The sequence below is a fragment of the Notothenia rossii genome (genome assembly GCF_949606895.1).
Source record: "Notothenia rossii genome assembly, chromosome: 12".
NCBI classification, from domain to species: Eukaryota; Metazoa; Chordata; class Actinopteri; order Perciformes; family Nototheniidae; genus Notothenia; species Notothenia rossii.
The window spans coordinates 1947950-1972225 of record NC_136911.1 but is presented as its reverse complement, the minus strand read 5'-3'; the positions used below and the strand labels follow the sequence as shown (position 1 = coordinate 1972225).

General features: G+C 40.7%; 1 protein-coding gene across 2 annotated transcripts in view; it reads left to right on the top strand.

Moving 5' to 3' along the window:
* Window positions 1-17346, top strand: part of jph1a (junctophilin 1a) — a 51608-nt gene extending 34262 nt beyond the window's left edge. For both annotated transcript variants that reach the window (XM_079660914.1, XM_079660913.1), the window contains 4 exons: window positions 1583-1701; window positions 11351-12024; window positions 13646-13742; window positions 15330-17346. In XM_079660914.1, coding sequence (XP_079517040.1) covers window positions 1583-1701; window positions 11351-12024; window positions 13646-13726 — 874 coding nt within the window. In that variant the 3' untranslated portion in view covers window positions 13727-13742; window positions 15330-17346. The remainder of the gene's footprint in view (window positions 1-1582; window positions 1702-11350; window positions 12025-13645; window positions 13743-15329) is intronic.
* Window positions 17347-24276: the final 6930 nt, after the last annotated feature.

Here is a 24276-nt window from a genome sequence, read left to right as displayed (position 1 = left end):
AAATGAAAAAATAACTTATATGAATACCAGAACAAGAGAGAAGTAATTCCATTCAAGTACATATTCAATACACGATACGTCTGTGCAATCTGTTCAATAAAATCTTCAGGATTTTGGACAATAATAACTATTTATTAAGATACACACAGATCAATAAATATCCTTTACTCAAAGCCACCAGACTCCATTGACAGAAACAGTCATTTTATTCCACAGATTTTCATAAAAACACACTTTATTCAAACTCAGAAACTGAAGAAATCTCATCAAAAGTGTCATTTTTTTACTCTTTCCACTTTTCAAGACCGATTAAATCTCGTTTAAAGTTTGAAAGGGAGACTAAATAGTTAAATTGTTACGGTTACTTTATGTTTGCTAACACCAGAACACAGTGGTACAGAGTGTAATGCTTATTTGTATCAGGTTTTCATGTTAGAAAGGGGATAGGGATCTAATCCAGTGGATTTAACTGATGCATTTCATAATGTTGCATAATCATAATGGAGTCTGGATGTTACAGTATGTCTCTGTGAGAGTGTGTTTGCATGCACTGCATCTACCCATGCTAATGCTAAGAACATTAAGTATTCATCTTCTGCCGTTATAGGTCTCACGATATTACAAATGCTGTCTTTTTGTTATTATTTATTTATCAAATACTGAAGCTTTATCGATCCCCAGAAGCCTGCATCGATAAGTCGATAGACAGAAAGATAATCACCAACCATTTTTGATACAGTTTTTGTAAATAATAACATGTCAGGTGTTCTGCTTTCTCAGTTTTTTATAATATAAAAGTGAATATATTTGGGTTTTTATCTGACTTTCTAACATTTTTAAGACAAAGTGATTAATCGGGAAAGCAGTCGGCCGATTGTTTGATAATAAAAATGTTATTTTCAGCCTTAAAGCTTTCACTACACGACCAGCTGAATATATGGGATGATATAATATTTGTGTGTGTGTGTGTGTGTGTGTGTGTGTGTGTGTGTGTGTGTGTGTGTGTGTGTGTGTGTGTGTGTGTGTGTGTGTGTGTGTGTGTGTGTGTGTGTGTGTGTGTGTGTGTGTGTGTGTGTGTGTGTGTGTGTGTGTGTGTGTGTGTGTGTGTGTGTGTGTGTGTGTGTGTGTGGCATCGCGCCCGTGCTCCAGACTGGATTAAGCTCTAGCTTGGATGTGGCTGCGCTCCATTTGGAGAATCAGGATTGGGATTTGAGATAGAAGCCGAAGGGGAGGAGGTGTTATCCCCAAGAGGAGGAGGAGGATGAGGAGGGGGAGGAGGAGGGGGAGGAGGAGGAGGAGGAGGAGGAGGAAGAAGAGGAAGAGGAGGAGGAGGGGGAGGAGGAGGAGGGATAGTGGAGAGAAACTGAGGATGATGTAATGGTCGCAGCCTGTTAAATTTTTGTTTTGGTGTATTTATTAATAAAACATTTGATGATGTAATCCCGGCCTTTTAGGAAACCGTACACAACATGCATTCCGGATTAATCAGCATGAATTCACAGCTCTATTCGCCCTCTTTAACCTCTCAGATATCATGCCTCTCTAACACAGTCTCTCTCTGTCTCCTTGTGTTTTCCTCCAGGACGGCTCATGCCAGGACAAAAAGCGAAGCTGCAGATCAGGCCGCCATCTCTGCCGTGCACGACTCAGAAATCGCCCGGGCCACCGCCAGGGAGCTCGCCCCGAACTTCTACCAACCAGGTGACGATACGATAATACGATTATACTAACGGTCAGATCAGGTGTAACATCAACACAGACAATATCAAGACACAATACATGAAAAACAAACATTTAACATAACAGCTCAATCACTGAGAGAAGACATGCTCAATGACCCTTCAGCGTGCATTTGATATGACCTTCAGAAACTCACCTTCATCAGGGTTTATGTTCGGAAAACATGTGGTCAGATTTCCCGGACAATTGGGAGAAATTCCAGTCATAGGTTCAAAAACAATAGAGGGACAGGCTGTATCAAGATTCAAAGATTTTATTCTCATAAGCTGCAGTGTAGAAAGGGCCTGAGCTCCTCCAACAATGCAACATACATAATAAAATACAAAGTAGTTCAAAAAGTCTATAGCCTGTCTATACAGTTGATAGACAGGCTATACAGAGAACAGCGTCAAGACATGTAGACGTATTATATTATGAAAGATCTGCTGTAAAAATTGCAAAGTTAATCCAAAGTAACGTTATCCAAATACGACCCGCGCAAAACGAAAGCTCACGTCTTGTTTTGGAAACGAAAACCCTGGCTTTCATCAACACACGTCTGATATTTGAAAGCTCCTTGCGTCACATCGTGAAGTGAGTTAGTCTCTCGAATATTTCCCACTGTGTGAATGTGAAAGAACAACTTTAGATGGGTTAGGGTGATCAAATGTGTGATGAGATACTTCTTACTAGAATTCAAGTGGCTTAAAATCTCCATGAATATTTGACTCGCTGTGCATGCAAACCAGTCCAATGCCAATGAAAACAATATCTCCATGAGCGTACTTTGCTAATCCCTCTCGTGTTACTGCTGGTTGCAAAACAACTAAATATACCAAGACTTAAAAACACATAACGTGAGTCAAACAGGGTTTTCACAACGTTTTCAGACCCTTAACATCAGACATGACTGACCCGTCAAAATAACCAATCTCTTCCAGAAGTCTGACCTTAAGTCCACTGACTCTTTTGTTTGGCTACACCCTCCTCAGCCATGTTTTTAGGAAGTGTTTACCGCGCATGGACGAGTGTGTTTGCTCAGTTTTAGAGGTGTTTGCCCAGGCTGCAGGTGATGAGCGTGTTGTGTGTGTGTGTGTGTGTGTGTGTGTGTGTGTGTGTGTGTGTGTGTGTGTGTGTGTGTGTGTGTGTGTGTGTGTGTGTGTGTGTGTGTGTGTGTGTGTGTGTGTGTGTGTGTGTGTGTGTGTGTGTGTGTGTGTGTGTGTGTGTGTGTGTGTGTGTGTGTGTGTGTGTTTTACTAATCGAGCCGGCTGGATTAAAGCCTTGTCTTTCCTCTCTAAAGAGTGTTGTAACAGCTCGGAGAATATGTGCTAAACTTTGAAAAAAGTGAGGAAAGCAAAATGTTTTCTGTACTTTTAGATCAGATCAAACTTTAGTTGACTTACAGGTGGTGTGTGTGTGTGTGTGTGTGTGTGTGTGTGTGTGTGTGTGTGTGTGTGTGTGTGTGTGTGTGTGTGTGTGTGTGTGTGTGTGTGTGTGTGTGTGTGTGTGTGTGTGTGTGTGTGTGTGTGTGTGTGTGTGTGTGTGTGTGTGTGTGTGTGTGTGTGTGTGTGTGTGTGTGTGTGTGTGTGTGTGTGTGTGTCAGTGCCACAGCGTGTCCTCTGCACTCTGTTTAGTTCATTTACAAGGTAAGCTGAGTTTAACAAGGGAGCGCTGGACATGTAATACTACACAAATAGTGAGGGTACAAATCCTTCGGGGTTAAAGAGGAGCAACACAAGGGCACAAAGAGGGCAGCATCAGAAGAGGGTGACACAAATACATTTACAATCTTTTTATTCCTTTATTTTCTCACTCCTTAGTTCATTCTGGTATTTTATAGGGGCATTGTTTGAGTTTGCCTACATTTAGCATGTACATATCTTATTGGAAAGTCCTTGAATTTTATGTTTTGGAAGTTTCCGGAACCCTGTTGTACATTTTTGAAGAATATCAACTACTCTCTGGCATTGAATGTATTTTAAATAGTTTTAATAGAGTGCCAGTAGTGCCTTGTCATACATATATTTATATTTACAGATCTTTACGGCCTGTTTGTAATATATTTAGTCCCTTGAGCTGGCCGACCTTGGGCCCCTGCCAGAGTTTCCCCGCAGAATAGTGGCTGACAAATGCATTCACAATGGGACCCTCACTAAGACCTCCTCTGTGTGTGTGTGTGTGTGTGTGTGTGTGTGTGTGTGTGTGTGTGTGTGTGTGTGTGTGTGTGTGTGTGTGTGTGTGTGTGTGTGTGTGTGTGTGTGTGTGTGTGTGTGTGTGTGTGTGTGTGTGTGTGTGTGTGTGTGTGTGTGTGTGTGTGTGTGTGTGTGTGTGTGTGTGTGTGTGTGTCCTTGCCTTATTAAGTAGGATCGTGAATGAGAAAGTGATGTCATGACAATGTGCAGCGCAGAGCGACATCTGAGCCGCAGCGCTGAAATGTCCGATGACGTCAGAGCGTCTGTGAACGCAGCACGAAGACAGACACCTGCAGCCAAACCATATTCACTTTATTTCTACTTTATTGAAGCTTTTTTAACCAATGGCTGATATTTTTAAAAGCAAACTCAAGACAGCTTTTGAGTCTAGCTTTACCGTTACATTTACATATTTATTTGTGTAATTATTTATATAATATATAATATATTTTACCTTTTTTATTTAACTTTATTTATTATTCTGTCTAAAGATTATTTATTGTGTTTATTATTTCCCAAATTAGGGGATTAGGGATGTTTTAGGGGTACGAAAACTTTAATTGATGCAGAGAAAAGAGCAGGTTTCAATGCTTTTACCCATTAAAATAACTGATTTAGCTTTGTTGGAAGTTGAATCATGTTGAAGTGATACAGTTTCCCATATCCACCATGACCTCTTGTCTTTCCCAAAGTTACAGAGCAACAACACCTTGCTTTAACTTTCCCAAACTAATCTGCCCTGCTTCCTCTCTGTCTGCCTCCTCAGTGGAAATATTCTCCCAGGGTAACATCCAGACTCTAAACCCCTCGTTGTTTGTAATTGGCATTTCGGACTCATCGCAGATTATCGCCCAGATTGGGAGTGAGCACTTCAAAAGGGAGGAGAAGGACCCTGACCTTTATGATTGGTTCACACACACATGGGGGTGGGGGTTCGCTACTTCTTACATGTTGAACTCAAATACCTGTACTTTCTACTTCTAACATGTTGAACTCAAATACCTGTACTTTCTACTTCTTACATGTTGAACACAAATACCTGTACTTTCTACTTCTTACATGTTGAACACAAATACCTGTACTTTCTACTTCTTACATTTTGAACACAAATACCTGTACTTTCTACTTCTCTCATTTTCCAAACAGGCTGGTTCCTTTAGTCTGAATGTGTGTTTGGTGGCGTGATCATTATTATTTAGAGTCATTGCGTGCCTATTGATTTGAACACGATCCGTGTATCCATCATTTCCTGGTCTTCTCTAAAGAAGAGGGACCAATGAAAACGTTGTCATGTTGCCGTTGTTCAGCATGGAAACATTAATTAGCTAACAATGACATTATTGTTCTATTAATATAAAGGGAGGTCAGGTACTCTTTAAAACAGCTGCTAGTTATGGGTACTTTTTACCGAAGTACATTTCAAAGCCTCTTTACTTTGACTTGAGTAAAGAAGTTTAGTCAGTACTTCTACTTTCACCAGAGTATTTTTAAACACGAGTATCTCTACTTCTACTTGAGTAAAGGATGTGTGTACTTTTGCCATCTCGGGGGGGGGGGGGGTGGCAGCGGGGGTCAAAGGGGCGGGGCTTGTGTTGTGACGTTAATTGGGATATTTTTGGAGCCGTATGTATGCTCACGGGGGGCTAACGGAGACATAGCTGGAATCCTTTTGCACTGAGGAACTCCACAGCGGCCCAGAGCAGCTGTTCTTTCCTTCAGGGGGGGGTCCTGTGGGGGGGTTTCAGGGGGGGGGGGGATCCTGAGAGGGGGTCCAGTCCGCCCTGTTTGACCCAGTCGGGACACACCTGGACCTGTCAGGGCGGAGAGAAGCAGACACGAGCAGGTGCACCGTTTAAATTCATGGCAGCAGGTGTCAGAAGGGGCTTCAAGAAGTTCAGCTGAAGTTCAAAAGTATGCAGGAACTTCTCTCAAGGATACGGCACTATTTTAAAAGCTATTTGCAGTATTGTCCTGGTCGTTGGTGATGCGGATAACGTAAAGGCACATACTTCTGTCTGCCTAATATCAGAGAAGTCCCTCCTGTAGCTATCCTCTATTATTGTGATTGCTTTTCAAAAAAGGACACTTGCGTTACAGTATTGTATGTCACTTATTCTGTTTTGTGTGCCTTGGGTTACATGTAAAGCATGCCATACTTATTTTTATTTAACGTATCGGCCTGTAGTATTCAAGGAAATGTGCATTTACGGCCGATACAGACTGTCTTCACCTCCCTAAACTCATATTTGTTGTGTAATTATTGCCAAAAAGAGACAAAAATGCACAATAACCAATGTTAAGAATGTATTCATGTTTTTAGATTCACCAAATATAAAGTTTGTGTTAGTTACCTCATCTATATTCTCCATCTGTCACATGTCAGATCATTTGAAGGGAAGACCTTCTTTGCATGTGGCACAGACACACACACACACACACACACACACACACACACACACACACACACACACACACACACACACACACACACACACACACACACACACACAGACACACACACATACACACACACATACACACACACACAGACATACACACACACACACACACACAGACATACACACACACATACACACACACACACACACACACACACACACACACACACACACAGACATACACACACACACACACACACACACACACACAAACACACACGTTATATGCATGTGTGTAAGTGTCTCCATGCTCATCAGTATCCCAGTTGAGCTTATCCTGGTGTTAATCATGAGCCTGGTAGTGTGCATGTTAAGTAAGAGAAGCGGAAATAATGTGGTTCAACAAAGACCCGCCCCCCCCCCCCCCCCGCCCATCTGTTACTGTGAGGAGGAGGAAAGAGAAAAATCTGCAAAAAGCTGCAAATTGAGTCATGAATATTAAATATAACTGTGAAGAGACCCTGCTGAGATCACCACCCACAGACCAGACCTATACATATATTACACTATATATCAAGAACGGGATAATAATAAAACATAATCAAATCCATCATCAATGAACAACACAACGAGCGCTTCACTGACACTTATTTGATGTTTGTACTTCACTTAAAGACACACTGAAACACTTAGCAAACATTTTGCATGTTGAAATATATATTTATATTCCTGTGCATGAGATCATTTTATAGCAGCAGCAGCAGTCTGTTTATATCCATGAACAAATGAGATTAAGCAGAACTAAACAACCACATCCATGTAGGATAACAGCCTCACATCATAATGTATTATAGCAGTGATTATAATCTGTATCGTATATGCATTTAAACTATTTTAATAATAATATATTACTATTCTTTGCACAGTAATAGGTCAGTGAGTCCGCTGTAATTATGAAGCATTGTGAACCTGACCTCGAGTCATTGTGAAATGTGTTGTGGTTACTCTTACAAGGCATAATGAATACTGAAGAGTGCGTATAACTATAATTATACAGTGCTTAAAGCAGATTAGTACGCATTCTAACAATGTTTATAATATGGGAAGTGTGACTCGAGATTCAAATGGTGAAAAAACACATTTTCTTTTAGTCAGAATTGCTTTGCTTTATATCCTGTGATACTGTCTGTGGACAGTATGAATCTTCCGTTGAAGTGAAAATGATGCACAGCGGCAACATATGTGATAACGACACACACACACACACACACACACACACACACACACACACACACACACACACACACACACACACACACACGCACACACTCTCTCTCTCTCTCTCTCTCTCTCTCTCTCTCTCTCTCTCTCTCTCTCTCTCTCTCTCTCTCTCTCTCTCTCTCTCTCTCTCTCTCTCTCTCTCTCTCTCTCACACACACACACACACACACACACACACACACACACACACACACACACACACACACACACACACACACATTGACCTGCCCTCCTCTTCTCATATTCAAGGCCGGCAGGGTGACACTGGTTCTTACAGTAAACGGCCAATCAGTCGTGTGTTTTTTGAGAGTATATGATCGTGTGTGTGTGTGTGTGTGTGTGTGTGTGTGTGTGTGTGTGTGTGTGTGTGTGTGTGTGTGTGTGTGCGTGTGCGTGTGCGTGTGTGTGTGTGTGTCATTGTCAGCGCGTGTGTTTTGCCAAGAGTGCAGTAGAGCAGAAAATGTGCAGTGGATTAACATGAAGACAACTGACACACAGCGCCTAAAGGAAAGATTATATTCTAATAAACCTCAAAGAGACAAAGATGAAGTAAAAAGACACGGAACATTTTACAGCTCTGGGAAATAATTGAGGAAGAAATCCTCAAAAGGCTGTCGTTGATTCAATTTGATCCGCAGAAAGTAATCGCCAACTATTTGGATCATTGATTAAGCTGCAGTATTGATTTGTCCTTGTTGTTTCATTTTAAATACATTAACTTGGACTTCTTGGATGTTCAATGGACCTTTTTTCACTATTTGCTGATATGTTATTCACCAAGCTATTATTCAATTATGAAAATAGCTGCAGCCTTAGTCCTTATTTGAATTTCTGTTGAGTTTTTTTAATTTGTTTGGCCATTTCAAAGCCCTTCTTTAAAGGCTGCATCTGATCAGTGTTCCTAAAAACCAAACACAATCGCCTTTTGAGTCTAAGTTCATGCAAATGTAATCCCTGACTCATTACGACAAGATCTACACTCTCAAATACAACAACACCGATCACTAGATACATCTCAGTCTTTTAAAGAGCATCAAATCACTTCTACATTTGATGTTTGCACAATTATTTCTGTAGGCAACGAGCCGAATGTGAATCAATATAAATACTCCATATAAATGCATCTCCATTGATCTACAGCAGCTTTAGGATTGTAAAAGCGTGTTCAGCATAGTTTTGGATGCGGCGTGTCTTCAGGAGTATTTCTTCCTGCTGGAGTTGCACCTCAGTGTGAGTGTGTGAGTCCGCGGGTCGTTTAAGTGTCCAGAAGCATTCAGGAAATGTCTGGAAGCCCTGGCAGGAATCTGTCCCCAAACAGCGTGAAACTGCTCGGCCCGCACACCAAGTCCTCGCTCTTATTGAGTTATGGTGTGAAATGAATCCCAGAGGATATATATTAAGCCCCGCAGATGTTCTAATGTCTCCCCCTAAGTCTCTTTGTAGTGGTTATTAAAGTTATGAAACAAATTACAAAAGCCATGCGTCCGAAAATGACTTTGGGCTTTCGAGTACTGCGGACTTGTTCCCTTCTGGATTTGATGTTTGCTCTATTGTTCCTAGATGGAAAGGAGACAAATCTTAATTAATATCAATTATTTTATATTGAATTACAGTGTGCAAATTAGGGTGGCATGCATATAAGAGGTGTCTTGTAAATCCTTTCATTGATCTAGTGAGATATACTCGTTTTAAACACAATAATCTGAATAAAATCACCTTATTTTGACGACGTTTACACAAAGTATTCAGTTTCTTGACCTTTCCTGAAAAATACGTTGCTGCTCCCAAAGTGGTTACATGACTGTGGCAAATGTGTGAGTTGTTGCTTATTTGCATACAACATGCTGAAAAAAAACACTTCCTGATTCCTGCATTCAAAGAGGAACATAAGTGTAATATGTATTTTTATAATCCATGCTAATAGATAAGTATAAATATTTAAATTGTTCAGAAGAGGGGTAGACAATTCAATATTTTCTGCATGTATACGTAGTCACTGACTCAGTTTAAAGTGTCTGGTTGGGTGAATAGAAGTAAAAAAGCAGTCTTCCCTTATACTTAATATAAAATCAATTCCCTCTATAACTGTTTTTATGTATTTCTCTGTATTTCACACTTTATGGGGTGCGGAGGATCCTTCTCGTACCATGTGATTTACTTCTAACAAAGCGCCATTGTCCTTCTGTTCGTCACTCTGACACCGTCTAATTTAGGAGAAGTGAAGAAAAAAAAGAACGGCAAACAAAGAGCCCGATGTCTCTAATAATTATTAATTCAATACGGAACAAAGGGACGGATAAAGTGTCATTTTTCTCGCATGCAAAAAAAGCAATTAACATTCGGATCAAGGACCTTTTGTTCACTTATTAGAGGACGTACCGTCCGTAATGAATGTTCAAAACACACACTTAGAGAGGAGCGTGCGTTCAGTCTGGATCTGAGTATCTGCACATCATGTGTGATATTTAAGAGTCTCAAGGGACCAAATAAAGACTCATCTCAGCGCTTTAAGGTGGTCTTTCTTCGTGTACAGCCGTGTGTGTGTCAGATGTTTATTATCCAGGGAGTCATGGCTCTGATAAAAGAGAATGGCTGATGATGAAGACGAGCTTTCTTTTTTGAAAATGGTGTTTGTGACCCTGCATTAATCAGGCTGTTTCCCCCACTCTGTGCAGCAGGGTTGCATATATAATGTTAATTCATGAATATTTTAATTGAAAGTTCAACTGGGCTCAGGACGGAAAGATTATCCTCATTTCTGAGTAGCATGGTGTTGGCTCTGAACCTCAGATAATGCAGATTTTGTATATTTCTGGCTGGTCAAAAAGAAAACACTGCTTTATTGAGACCTAACACGGTTTACTGAGTTATTAAATCATGTGAGTATTATGTTTATGTGCTCATAGACTTCTATACAACTTATTTGGAGTCTCCTCCACATATATTCTTTTATAATTATGAAAGAGAAACAAGCTTTAAAGGTGGGGTAGGTAAGTTTGAGAAACCGGCTCGAGATGACTTTGTGTTATATTCCATGGAATGCTCTTAACATCCAGATAGCAATGAATATCTGAAGTGCTTTGACAATAAATCCATAAAAAATGTCATCAGTGGAAGCCGTGGTTCTGTAAAAAGCACGACCAATCATCTGAGCCGGCCCGGCTAAAGTAACTGGATGGCCTACCTGCCTGTCAGCCTTCCATCTGTGCACAAACTTATCTCGTGCCCTCATTGGTCATGTGCGCTTTCCTGTGTGTTGGAGGAGGGGCTCTGTGAGGAAGTGGCAGATTTTTTCCGGCTGTGTATTTTCTAATTCTAGCGCACTCGAGCTGGTTTCTCACAAAATGACCTACCCCACCTTTAAGACACTTCTTCATTGTCTTTGACTTCAGACTTGGAGGTTGCACAGAGGAAAAACTAAAAGTTCTTTGCACTCTTATGTGCGCCAGTAAATCCTCAAATTAAACACTGAGCTAAATCCTAGATCAAATGCACATTAAAGGGTCTTTAAAACATTGTCTTCAGTGATTGTAATGTCATGTCTTAATATGTGTCCTTGTTGATGTTGCAAATGGAGCTGCTGTGTTGCAAAAAACATTTCAGATCCGACATCAAAGCCTCTTATTGTATCGTTCTCCAAAGTTAGAACAAAACCACTATACAGGATCTCCTTGCTCTATGACTTGTGATATCAATACACAAACTCAGGTGTGTTCAGGTGTGAAGATGTTAAAGTGTCTCCCCTCCCTCCCCCTGCAGGGCCTGACTACATCAAACAGCCTCAGAAGGAGCCAGTGGAGATTAAAGAGGTCCCTGTTGAAAAGACGGAGAAACCCAACAAAGATTCTCCCCAATTCTACCGAAAAGGCGCGACTCCCCCTCGTTCCCCCGTGGCAAATGCCGTGGTCACGCCTCCCCCCTCGCCTCACTCCAGCAAGAAGAAGAAGGATCAGCTTCCCAACAGCAGCAGCAGCCGCAAAACCAGCAAGGAGGAGAAACCATCCCGGAAAACCAGCAAGGAGGAGAAGACGAAGTCAGGCAGGAAGTTGAGTAAAGAGGAAAGGGTCCATGTTGCTGAGGCTCCCCCAAAACCTGCTAAATCTCAGCCTCCACCTGCATCTGTATCTCCTCCTCCTCCTTCAGTCCCTGTTAATGGAGAGGTCCATAGTGAGTACCACAGCTACTACGTCAAAGCCCCAACGAGGGTCCGTCCACCCCCAGACCCCGAGGAGGATAGAGAAGAAGAGCCAACCATCCTGGATCTGGCACGAATGCCCCCACAGCCCCCAAAATCCTACAGCATCACTCCGAAACCTTCTCTACGGGAGAACAAGAGCGACCCCAAACTCAGGAAGCAGGATTCCCTAAAGCCAAAGAGCCTCGCAGACGCAAAGAAAGCCAGCATGGAGATCGCAGACAGCATGGAGGAGACAGTAAGTGCAGGAATGAGTCTTTAAACCTTGAAATAAGACAGCATTTCTGTAGTAAACGCAAGCTTGAGAGATATTTACGTTTGGTTCTTTACTTTAGCTTAGCGGTGGTGACGTGAAGTCATGTGACCGTGCTGTAGTTCCTTTATAGCCCAACATTAGCCACCTTTAGCTTAGCGGTGGTGACGTGAAGTCATGTGACCGTGCTGTAGTTCCTTTATAGCCCAACATTAGCCACCTTTAGCTTAGCGGTGGTGACGTGAAGTCATGTGACCGTGCTGTAGTTCCTTTATAGCACATCATTAGCCACCTTTAGCTTAGCGGTGGTGACGTGAAGTCATGTGACCGTGCTGTAGTTCCTTTATAGCCCAACATTAGCCTCCTTTAGCTTAGCGGTGGCGATGTGAAGTCATGTGACCGTGCTGTAGTTCCTTTATAGCCCAACATTAGCCACCTTTAGCTTAGCGGTGGTGACGTGAAGTCATGTGACCGTGCTGTAGTTCCTTTATAGCCCAACATTAGCCTCCTTTAGCTTAGCGGTGGTGACGTGAAGTAATGTGACCGTGCTGTAGTTCCTTTATAGCCTAACATTAGCCTCCTTTAGCTTAGCGGTGGTGACGTGAAGTCATGTGACCGTGCTGTAGTTCCTTTATAGCCCAACATTAGCCGCCTTTAGCTTAGCGGTGGTGACGTGAAGTCATGTGACCGTGCTGTAGTTCCTTTATAGCCCAACATTAGCCACCTTTAGCTTAGCGGTGGTGACGTGAAGTCATGTGACCGTGCTGTAGTTCCTTTATAGCCCAACATTAGCCACCTTTAGCTTAGCGGTGGTGATGTGAAGTCATGTGACCGTGCTGTAGTTCCTTTATAGCCCAACATTAGCCACCTTTAGCTTAGCGGTGTTGACGTGAAGTCATGTGACCGTGCTGTAGTTCCTTTATAGCCCAACATTAGCCACCTTTAGCTTAGCGGTGGTGACGTGAAGTCATGTGACCGTGCTGTAGTTCCTTAATAGCCCAACATTAGCCACCTTTAGCTTAGCGGTGGTGACGTGAAGTCATGTGACCGAGCTGTAGTTCCTTTATAGCCCAACATTAGACATCTTTAGCTTAGCGGTGGTGACTTGAAGTCATGTGACCGAGCTGTAGTTCCTTTATAACCCAATATTAGCTTTTTACTTTAGAAATCATAAAGTGGTGTTCATATGTGGAGATTATCCTGCTGAAAAAAATGTGCAAGTATCATTAACGTTGAATAATCCAGAATCACATGGAGAAATCCCATTGGCTTTTTGTAGAGATGCTGCCTTCAGGGTCCAGACTCCACATTTTGACAAATAAAAGTCTCAATTAGAAACCAGGTAACTTGTGTCAGATGCTATAGGTTGGTAAGACTCACCACAACTACATGTCTTAGCTAATTTTACATAAACCATGAGCACTCAAGTATAATTAATTTACATTTCTCGTAATAGCAAACAAGAGAGGTGAAAAAAAGCAGACCTGAATAAGTTTCTATTCCTCGATGCTTCATATTTTCTCAGTCTGTATCAATGGTGTGATAGTTGTTGTATATTATTATGTAATATCTGGTATTAATCATAATGCCTTTTCTTTTTTTGCAGGGTCCTAACTCGGTCCTTGTTGCTATGGTTATGCTGCTGAATATTGGCCTTGCAATTATATTTGTCCATTTTCTGACATGATGATGCTGTTTCTCAGGTACGTTCATTTATTCTACCGCACACTTTTTTTTATTCATCAGTTGTAAATGGAAACGCACAAGATGATTTAATGCCGAGGTGTTCAAAGTGAGAGGCTCCCTGAATGGATGTTACGTAATATTACAGTTAGTTACTCACGGAAGATCACATAGGGCTGCAACTAAGGATTAGTTTCATTATTGATTAACCTGTTCATATTATCTGGATCAAATGGTAGGTTGATTGGTCTATAAAATGTAAAAGAACAACTATCAGTGTTCCATAAAAATGTAAATATATTTGTACGTGAACAAGTTAAAGATATCAATTTAACTTTCAAAGAGGAGTAAGGACAAATGGAAACTAATGACATTTAAAAAGCACCAATCAGAGACATTTGTTTCTTTCTTTCTTTTTAAAACATCACTCAGAGTAATGTAATGAACCTATCTAGCCTAAACTTCGGGGGATTTTACTGTTCGTCCCATTTTCCGAATACAGAAGTTAAGAGTTAAAAAAATTGAAAGGACAGGAACATTTTTAATTAGCATGTTTAATATGTGTACTCTGAAGTTAAACTCCCAATTTTCTCAAGTTTATGGGATCAAATATCTAAGTTATGATCACAAAGGTATCCAGGAGTTGAGCAAAAGTAAACCAGTAAAGTAAGGTTTACTTTGCCTAAGTGAATACGCACAGTTTCAGACTTTAAACATCCCTGAATTAATGTATTTATAAGTATTTACAAATATGAATCTGACCTCTTTATACTCCATGTGTCATTAAATCCACCCCTACTTCTACTTTCTTGTTTATTTCTAGTCTTTACATTGTTATTGTACATTAGCCGCGTTCACACCGCAGTACTTTTCCCACTTTAGTTCAGAAATGTCGCGTTCACACTAAAAAGAGCCGGAACTAGAACTTAGTTCATGAGAACCTTTTTCACCCCCTTTTCCGTCCCTGCTAGAGAGCAGGGACTTTCTTTGGAGAAAAAGGTTCCTGTGTCTGATTGGCTGGGCGGATTGCAAACCACGCCCCGTAAAACTCCAAAAAGGTTTTGTGAAGCCGCCATTTTATTATCCTCGCATTAGCATTATTAGCATTAGCATTAGCCCAGCGCAGAAACGCAGAGAGACTAACTTATGGCAACACAAAAGAAAACATGGGAGTGGTGGAGATGAGGAGGTGTCGGTGTTCTGGCGATTTACTCGGAAGGCTTCAGTAGAAGCTCCTGGGAGTCCCAGCAGCTTCTACTGAAGCCAGTCCCTAACTCCGGGGACTTCCGGGCGGGGACTTCGGGCGGCAGTATACGCCGTGAAGTTGTTTGCGGCCTGCCAGTAAACCCAAAGCAGAAGAAGAAGAAGAAGTGACGTCAGCGGCTTCATTTGCCTAATCCTCCCTCAGGGACTTATTCCGGTGTGAACGCGATCTGTACTTAGTTCATCAGAACTAAAGAGTTCTGATGAACTAAGTTCTGATGAACCTTTGTGGGAAAAGTAGTGCGGTGTGAATGCGCCTAATGCCATGTCTTTTGATGCTGCAACACCAAAATGTCCCAAATTGTGATCAACAAAGAACTTCTTATCTTATCTTCATGTTGCAGTGAAACCTTCGCGGCCGGTACAGTTGCATCGCCGGCCTTGAAAAAAGAAAATGGCGCCCAGTGAGACACGGGGTTGCGGCCGTAGGAGAATCAGGAAGTGAAGGTGAAGGCCCCCCCCAAAAAAACACCACCCTGTCAGGGGCCTTTTCTTCGGGGGCCACACCTGTCGATTAGCAGCTCCTCCTGGGGGGGAAATGTTGTGTCTAGTGAGATGATAAATAAAAATTATAAAAGTTTAAAAATGCAAAACCACACAGTGTGGGAAACGGACGGTCGCAGGAGTGTGGAGATGCACTTTGAAATATGACGGGAGCAAACAGCTGCCTTTCTATTTTGCCATCTGACGTTTTGATGGGGAGATGTGAGAAGGCGACCCTTTTGGGGGGGGGGCGGGCATCGCTGAGGGAGGGGCTCGTTTTCTGGGGTTACACCAAATCCTGCAAGAGGAAACTGCTCCATGGTCACTCAGTCTTACTCTGTTCACACAACTCCCTCCACCGTTACCCAGGATGCACTGCTCTGAAACCTCCCCGTGCATGGTACAGTTTTAACATCTCGTTTGTTTTCTTTTTGTTCGTTGTTGAATGTTGCTAGTAGTTGAAAAAGGAACATTTCTCCCCACTCTCATTTAGTTTCCCCCCTTTTTTCGTTTTATTAAGTTGTAATTTGACATTACACGTTACTGAAAGTGCAATATGTTTTATTTTTTCAAAGAAAAGCTTATAGTATATTTTGCCAAAAAGAAGGGGGGGGGGGGGGTATAGTAATATATTAAAGATAATCCTTATTTTCCATTTATTTTGTCAGACTCTCATCATTTAAATTCTCTGGTTTTGAGCCGGTTGTGTTGAGGAAGGAGGTTTAAAAGCTACGTAGCTCTGAGAGAGTGACAAATGTCTTATGTTATTTATTAAACCAGAAGGAAGGAAATGAAGCAGTTTGAGTTCCTCTGTTCTTTTCTTTTTGCTTTGAATGTCTCCACTAAAATGCAAAGACTGGGTGGGTCAGATGGATCAGGAAGTTGGGTTTATTCAGGTCGAGGCCATGGGGAATGTGGCGCCAGGGAGAGATGCCTTTAAAAAGTCTTTAACAGAACTTCTGTTTACCTCAGAAAGAGATGAGGAAGGGGGAGGGGAAGAGATGCCGTCCTTGTCTTAACTTTGTCGTCGTGCGGGGGATATTCGACTGTTGTCATCGCCTGACTCACACGTTAGAGCCTCTGTTTGTAGTCTTTGTTGCAGAAATGGCATGAGTTTCTTTGATTTAAAAAAACGTGGTTATTTATATGCATTTTTCTGTCATCACGACCGAGGTTAATTATTTATTCAATGTACAATCGCTGGTCATCATTCAACAAAAAAAAGGGCTTTCTATGGTTTTATTTGCTGCACACATCACATATGGAGTAGCTTCAGATATTAGCAAACAATATATTAAAATGTGGACATCAACGCAGACCAGGACACTAAATTATTTAAGATTTTATGACAAAATGTGATGCATTTTTCACCCTCTTTTTGCCACGCCCTCTTTTCTTGTTTTAACGGCTTCACGCGAGCGCGGTGGAGCTTCGGAGGGTTTAACAGAACAGTGTATGGGATATTTTTGGAAATGCAGCATTGCATGTTGGAGTCATTTATATATAGATTATTATATACTATTTGTAAGGATTTTTACAGAGCACAATCCAGAATCTGGTATATGAGTTGGTATTTTTCTAACAATTTGCACACCTGTATTTTGACAATGAATATAACTTGTTTGTAATTGGTAATGTAATGCACATACGATAATGTTTGACAGTGGATAAAAAAATACTTTATTTCTAATTGGTTGTACTGTATGTACCATTTTGGGGATGTGAAAGGCAGATGTATTGTTTGAGTATTTTCGGAAATGACGAGGAACTGCGGGAGACTTTTGATATCTCAAGGTTCATGTTACCCCACTGATTTGTGCAAAGTCTTTGGAGATGAAGTTATGTGTATAACAATAAAGATGTTATGCCTTGTTAAAACAGGTGTCTCATATTTATTTGCATGTACTATACCTTTTCCATTTCCTGCGGTGTGTAATATAGAATTTGGTGGATGTAAATGGTCTGTAACGGCAGTTTCTCTCCTCCCTGAAATTATCTAATTCTCACTTCTTATTTTCAGACGCAATTAGACAAAATTGGTCAGATAAATGTCTTAATGTGTATTTTGTATGTTTTCTATCCCACTAGTATGATTATGTGTGTTTGATAAGTCTAAAATGTGACATGTTATTGAAGCAAAATATCCCAAAATCTTAAATTTGGTATTGCATGAAGATAACAAAGCACCTTGAATAGACCATATACAGTAAGAAAGCTATGCAATCCTACAGATGCATTTCAATCGATGGACTCCCTCTTGTCTTATCAGAATGTTTGGAATTCCCTGTCTCATGTTCACTTCTGTGTATCGTCGAAGTTCATCCTCTCCTCTGATTTTTAGAGACATTTTCAGACGCAATTAGACAACATTGGGCAAATAAATGACTTAATGTGTATTTTGTATGTCTTCTTTCCCACTAGTATGATTATGTGTGTTTGATAAGTCTCACATTTGTTTTTACTTCGATGAACTCCCTCTTGTCTTATCAGAATGTTTTTAATTCCCCGTCTCATGTTCACTTCTGTGTATCGTGGAGGCTCATCCTCTCAGCGACGCTGGCCTCACGCTGACCTTTTCATAATGAGGTCCGGGGGGAAAAGAGGAGGCAGTAAATCAAAGCATCTTCTGCGAGGTCTCACATTAACGCGGCAGGTGCCTCAGTTTGTCTCGGGTCAGTTTGTACCGTTTCCACCGCTGATCACTCCGGGATTAGTGTCGAGTTACAGCAACAGAGACACACACACACACACACACACACACACACACACACACACACACACAGACAGACAGACAGACAGACAGACAGACAGACAGACAGACAGACAGACAGACAGACAGACAGACAGACAGACAGACAGACAGACAGACAGACAGACAGACACACACACACACACACACACACACACACACACACACACACAGAGACACACACACACACAGACAGACAGACAGACACACACACAGACACACACACACACACAGACAGACAGACAGACAGACAGACAGACAGACACACAGACACACAGACACACACACACACACACACACACACAGAGAGAGACACACACACACACAGACAGACAGACAGACAGACACACACACAGACACACACACACTCACACACACACACACACACAGACAGACAGACAGACAGACAGACAGACAGACACACAGACACACAGACACACACACAGACACAGAGACACACACACACACAGACAGACAGACACACAGACACACACAGACACACACAGACACACACACACTCACACACACACACACACACACACACACAGAGACAGACACACAGACAGACAGACAGACAGACAGACAGACAGAATTTTGGAGCAGTAAATATCAGCTCATAGCTCACATTGCTATTTGTTTATCATAATACCACATATCATTTGTTTATGTTGTCTCGTGTGTCACGTCAGGTGTTCCTCTAGCCTCTGCAGGAATATTCTGGTGCTCCTCTCGTGAAGATGAACTCGTCAGTAATAGTATAGAATATCTCTGTTACTATTCTGATGTGGATACGATTTGGTTGCACAAGACAAATATAAACCAAAACCTTATAAGTGTATCCTCCCTTCACGGAGGTCGTTTAGCAGAATGTGGCGACAGGTCTGATTTTTATCAGGCCGGACGATCTACAATTATCTTGTTTATAATCAGCAAATGCAGATCTACTCTTCTGGGAACACGCTCAATTAGGCCTGTGGCTATAATTATGCTATCGACTTATCGTGCAATATATGGGCAGAACTCTTCATCTCTGCTCACCTTAATGTTGCCCTCTGCCCAGGTGTCTTGAGGTCAAATTGGGCATGCACAAAGTGGATCATTCACTGCATAAATTCGATTTTTATGAATTCATTAACTGAGTTTGGTGGCTCATGTAGCCGCTAGGGATCATGGGAGTTGTTGTTCTCACAATCATTGCTGTCGATTAAGATTGTATTCAGTGAGTAAACTATCGCTTTAAAACTTATATCAGTTTTCAACAGACGACCACAACGCTGATGCATGCTCAAAGGTAATACAACACCATTGGGGAAAATGTAAGTACACAACTATATACTGTATATGTGCCCTCGAAAAGTGTAAGTATGTTTAAATGAAACGCATATTGTCAGCAGGTTCCATGTAATTGAATAAGGTTAGTTAAAATCCAAACTAATACATTATATTAAGTGTCAAATTAATCGTAGCCTACTCGGTTTTTTGAAAGTAAGTCTAGTTGTTTTAAGAAAATGTATTGCGGTAAAGTTGCATAACATTCCCTACACAATTATTATTTAGCCAGAAATATTCCTATTTTTTTAAGCCAATAGCAAAAGTAAAGACTATAAATGAACATCCTACCACTTAATTAGCATTTTTTTTTATTATTATTAATAAATAAATGCATGAATACATAATAATATATAAATAAATAACAACATTTTTTGTTATAATAATATCTTTTTATCAAGGTATTGGTAAAAAAAAGTATATTATTTATAGTTCCTCAATAAATGAACGGTTAATGATTGTTTTATTAAATACAATAATGTAATTGCAGTCAGATATATTAATTAAACCAATCAATTAATAATTAGTCTATGTGAATTTGCAGCTTTCCAACACATTAGCGTTTGTTAACGTGCGTAATCACATGTCATTATTACAGATTACTCCGTGTTAGTCTGTGTAATAACACGGAGTATCGTGTGTCTGTGGGAATATTTGGACATTCGGAATAAACACGTCTGGCCTCTCAGATTTGAGTTTCTCATATGTCTGTAAATTTAACTTCTGACTGTTCTAGCGTGTGCGTCTGAAATAGATTAAGGCTTGTAAGCAGTGAGGGGATATCGCTGCTGCTAAGACATCAGTATTAAGCAGATCACTTTACCATGCCTGGCATAGCTTAGCATAGCATCGCTTCATCTCTTATATTTACACAAACAAATCTCAGCCGCCATAAAGCTATCACTCGGCATTTTAAGTTAACGATTATAGAGTAAACAGCATTTTCTCTCTGTGTCCTACACTCATGTTGATTCTGATTAAAGACTGTTCGTGTCGTTTTTATCTGAGCACATGTTGACAGGTTTTCTCATCAGTTTGAGTCATTACAGTTCAAGCAAACTGAGACGAGCGCTCGTCACGTCCGTCATGGGAAGCTTTACATATAGGGGCAATACTGTTGAATTAATTAACTTGTCATCATGGTAATATAAGGGTAACACACTGTTTAATTATAGCCGTTAAGGGCTTCCGTACATACGTGATTATAAAATGTCCGTCATGGCAAGCTTTCACACATGTGTATCGGGGCAATTCTGCATTGTAGACAACAAATATTTTTTATCTCATTATCTTGGGAACAAAATGTATATTATTTTAGTATTTACATAATATTTAACAAATATGGCCTGTTATTATGGCCTTGAAGGGCTTCCGTACATGTGATTAGGAAATTCTTCTATTTTCAGAATTAAAATAGGGAAATTGTGTAAAATAAATATTGTTAAACACATAAAAACTAAATGGTCAGATAACAAAAATTAAGAGAACACAAGTTCAATCAAAATCTTGAATAAAAAATATATAAAATATTTGTAGAAACATAAGAGAATGAAATCTCGATATATAATACATAAAACTACCTTCAAACATTACAAATATATATAAAAACATAAGAAGTTAAAGAAAAATGTCCAATAAAAAATCAAATAAATTAATATAATGAAAGAAAAAATATAACAATACTTATAAGAGTGTTAGAACACATTAACATAATGTTTATGATGCATTAAAGACATTTGGTGTTCACTGGTTATTGCTCAGTCATTGTGTCAGTCAGCTATTAGCTTATAATTAGATTCATGAATAATTCAATTATGTAATATTTGTATTATATTACATCCAAGAATCACAGAAGACAGCTGTGTGTAAGAGTTCAAAATACCTCCATAACACTGATTTACCAGTAGTGAGTCTGCATTCAGTCCTAAATTAAAAAAAGGGATTGTTATGATTATACATTTCATTTAATCATCTTGACTTTCATGCAAAGAGACATGATTGTTGGTGACGATGTTTCACGGAGACATTAGGAGCAACATGAGATTATGAGGGCGCTGAGGTTTGCTCCAGGCTGAAGGGACGTTCTCCTCAAATCCATTGTGACAACGTTTCCCTCTTTTCACCGAAGAGACGCCCAAAGACATCTCCCCCATCATCAGGACCTTCTGACCTGGTTTCATTCATACTATTGTCCTATGCATACACGATTGACGTTTGACCAACCCTTATTATAACTGGTTGTATAAAGAAGTAGAAAATGATGTTTGATAGTCAGATTAATACGAGACCTACTTACCCACTTTCAGGCCCGCCTTAACCTGCCATCAGGCCCTGGGGCTGATGGGTTTTGTAGGCCCCCTATTTAAACAACAAATCAAAGTAATGTATAGCCTCGGCAGGCTCTGACACACACACACACACACACACACACACACACACACACACACACACACAAACACACACACACACACACACACACACACACACACACACACACACACACACACACACACACCGCTGCCGCTCGGTACAGAACTCATCTGTCCTTCCTCCTCATCCTGGCCTACAGGTTTAAAATAACCTGTAAGCTTCGGCATTTTTTTTAAATAGTTGCTCGTCTCGAAACTCCTTTTCCCTCAACAATCTCCTTTTCCAAACTTTTTCTTCTCCGACATTTTCACCTAAACAACTTTCCTCTGTCACTCAATCACTCGCATTTTGAATAAGTCACATGTGAAATATATTCTCATTTTGATTGGCTGTTAAGTGATGCCCACGGGGTGGGTGTCTTGTAACTTGTATCAATCACAAGCCACATACATTCAGATCAAATGATGGACAGAACATTTGACGAATTACAAAACAAAGCATTTTTTTATTGGCTCATGATAGGCCCCCGATCTCCGTAGGCCCCTGGGCTTCAGCCCAGGTCAGCCCGTGCGTTAAGGCGGCCTTGCCCACTTTATGTTACTGCGAATACTGAGTAAGCATTGGTGGGAAGTATCAGGGTACATTCACTCAAGTACTGTAAAGTAAGAGTACAAAATGAGGTGTGATAGTCAAATAATAATAATACTTAATCTACCCTTAATGTTGTTATCATCAAGGACGAGCAAAAAGTGGCGTAAGTGCATCTACTCAAGTACTGTGTTTGTTTACAACTGAGGCAATTACTTTTTAATGATAGATATAGCATGTTTTTTGGTAATTCAATAAATCAAAAGTCTAAATTAAACGGAGCCTAACAGTTTAAAGTTAAGTTATATGGAGAAAAAAAGACATATTTCCAGCTTTATAATGAATATGTTTACGTGCACACACAGAGAATCAGATGTGTAGACAATAGATAATTTAACTGAGTTTGACCGACTTAACCACAATATTTCAATATAACATTAAAGGATATGATCCATTTGACAACCTAGACCTATTTCCCACACTGTGGTCGTTGTACTTTTGGTTTTTATGAATCTGTTATTCCATTATGTTTATTTTTGTATTTATTGTGTTCCTTTATTTTGTCTTCTTATTAAGTGTTAATGTTGATGTCAAGCACTTTGAATTGCCTCTGTGTCTGAAGATGTGCTATATAAATAAACGCATACCTTACCTTCCTTTAAATTTAGTAAAAGATCTGCAAAGTCATCCACCAATTTAGGCAAAAACGGGTAATGCACATTCATACATCAGTTCATTTGCAAGTCTATAAGAACACAAACCACAGTCTAAGATGTGAGGCAAACATTTAACATTTAATTAGACTTAGTTTCTTTTCCCAAGCAAGTTAACTGCATCCCACCATTTCCAGAATGGCCTGCTGCGTGTGCAAGAAAAGTGAGATCAGAGGGGACGTGTTAACGGGACGGGTGAGATCACTCTGCATTACAAGATGGTTTGAATGCATTGTGTGTGAGTGTGTGTGTGTGTGTGTGTGTGTGTGTGTGTGTGTGTGTGTGTGTGTGTGTGTGTGTGTGTGTGTGTGTGTGTGACGTGTGTGTGTGTGTTCTGAGGGTCCGTAGCAGCCTGCCTAAAATAGAGCTGAGAGCAGCTGCAGAGAAACATGAAAGCGACTGCCGCCCCCTGATCATAAGCACTAATGGTGTAATGGGGGACTGGAAGGTCAGTGATTGTTTTTGTGTGTGTGTGTTTGTGTGTGTGTGTGTGTGTGTGTGTGTGTGTGTGTGTGTGTGTGTGTGTGTGTGTGTGTGTGTGTGTGTGTGTGTGTGTGTGTGTGTGTGTGTGTGTGTGTGTGTGTGTGTGTGTGTGTGTGTGTGTGTGAGAACAGGCTACTGGAACTTTCTGGAACACAAACTAACAGCATAGCTAAGCCTGGTATTACTGTAAGACAAATACCAGGTCAGGTGTCACGCTTGCAGAACTCACATGTGCTGCAGCCGTGACATCCACTCAAAAAACAAAATCATCTCCCACCAGTTCTTTCTTTAATATCTTTGTGTGATTCCCACCCCTGGTGTCCCACACACACACACACACACACACACACACACACACACACACACACACACACACACACACACACACACACACACACACACACACACAGTTTGCTGGCACGCTCAGGCTACTCTTAGTGTCCCGTCTCGGATATCTGCGTCCATATGCGAGCCTCACATTTCAGCAGTCATCACTTTTGCTGCATGACAGAAGCAGGATCAGGGCAAAGTCACATTCTGAACCTGACCGTGACTACAGTATGTGCCCACTTAATC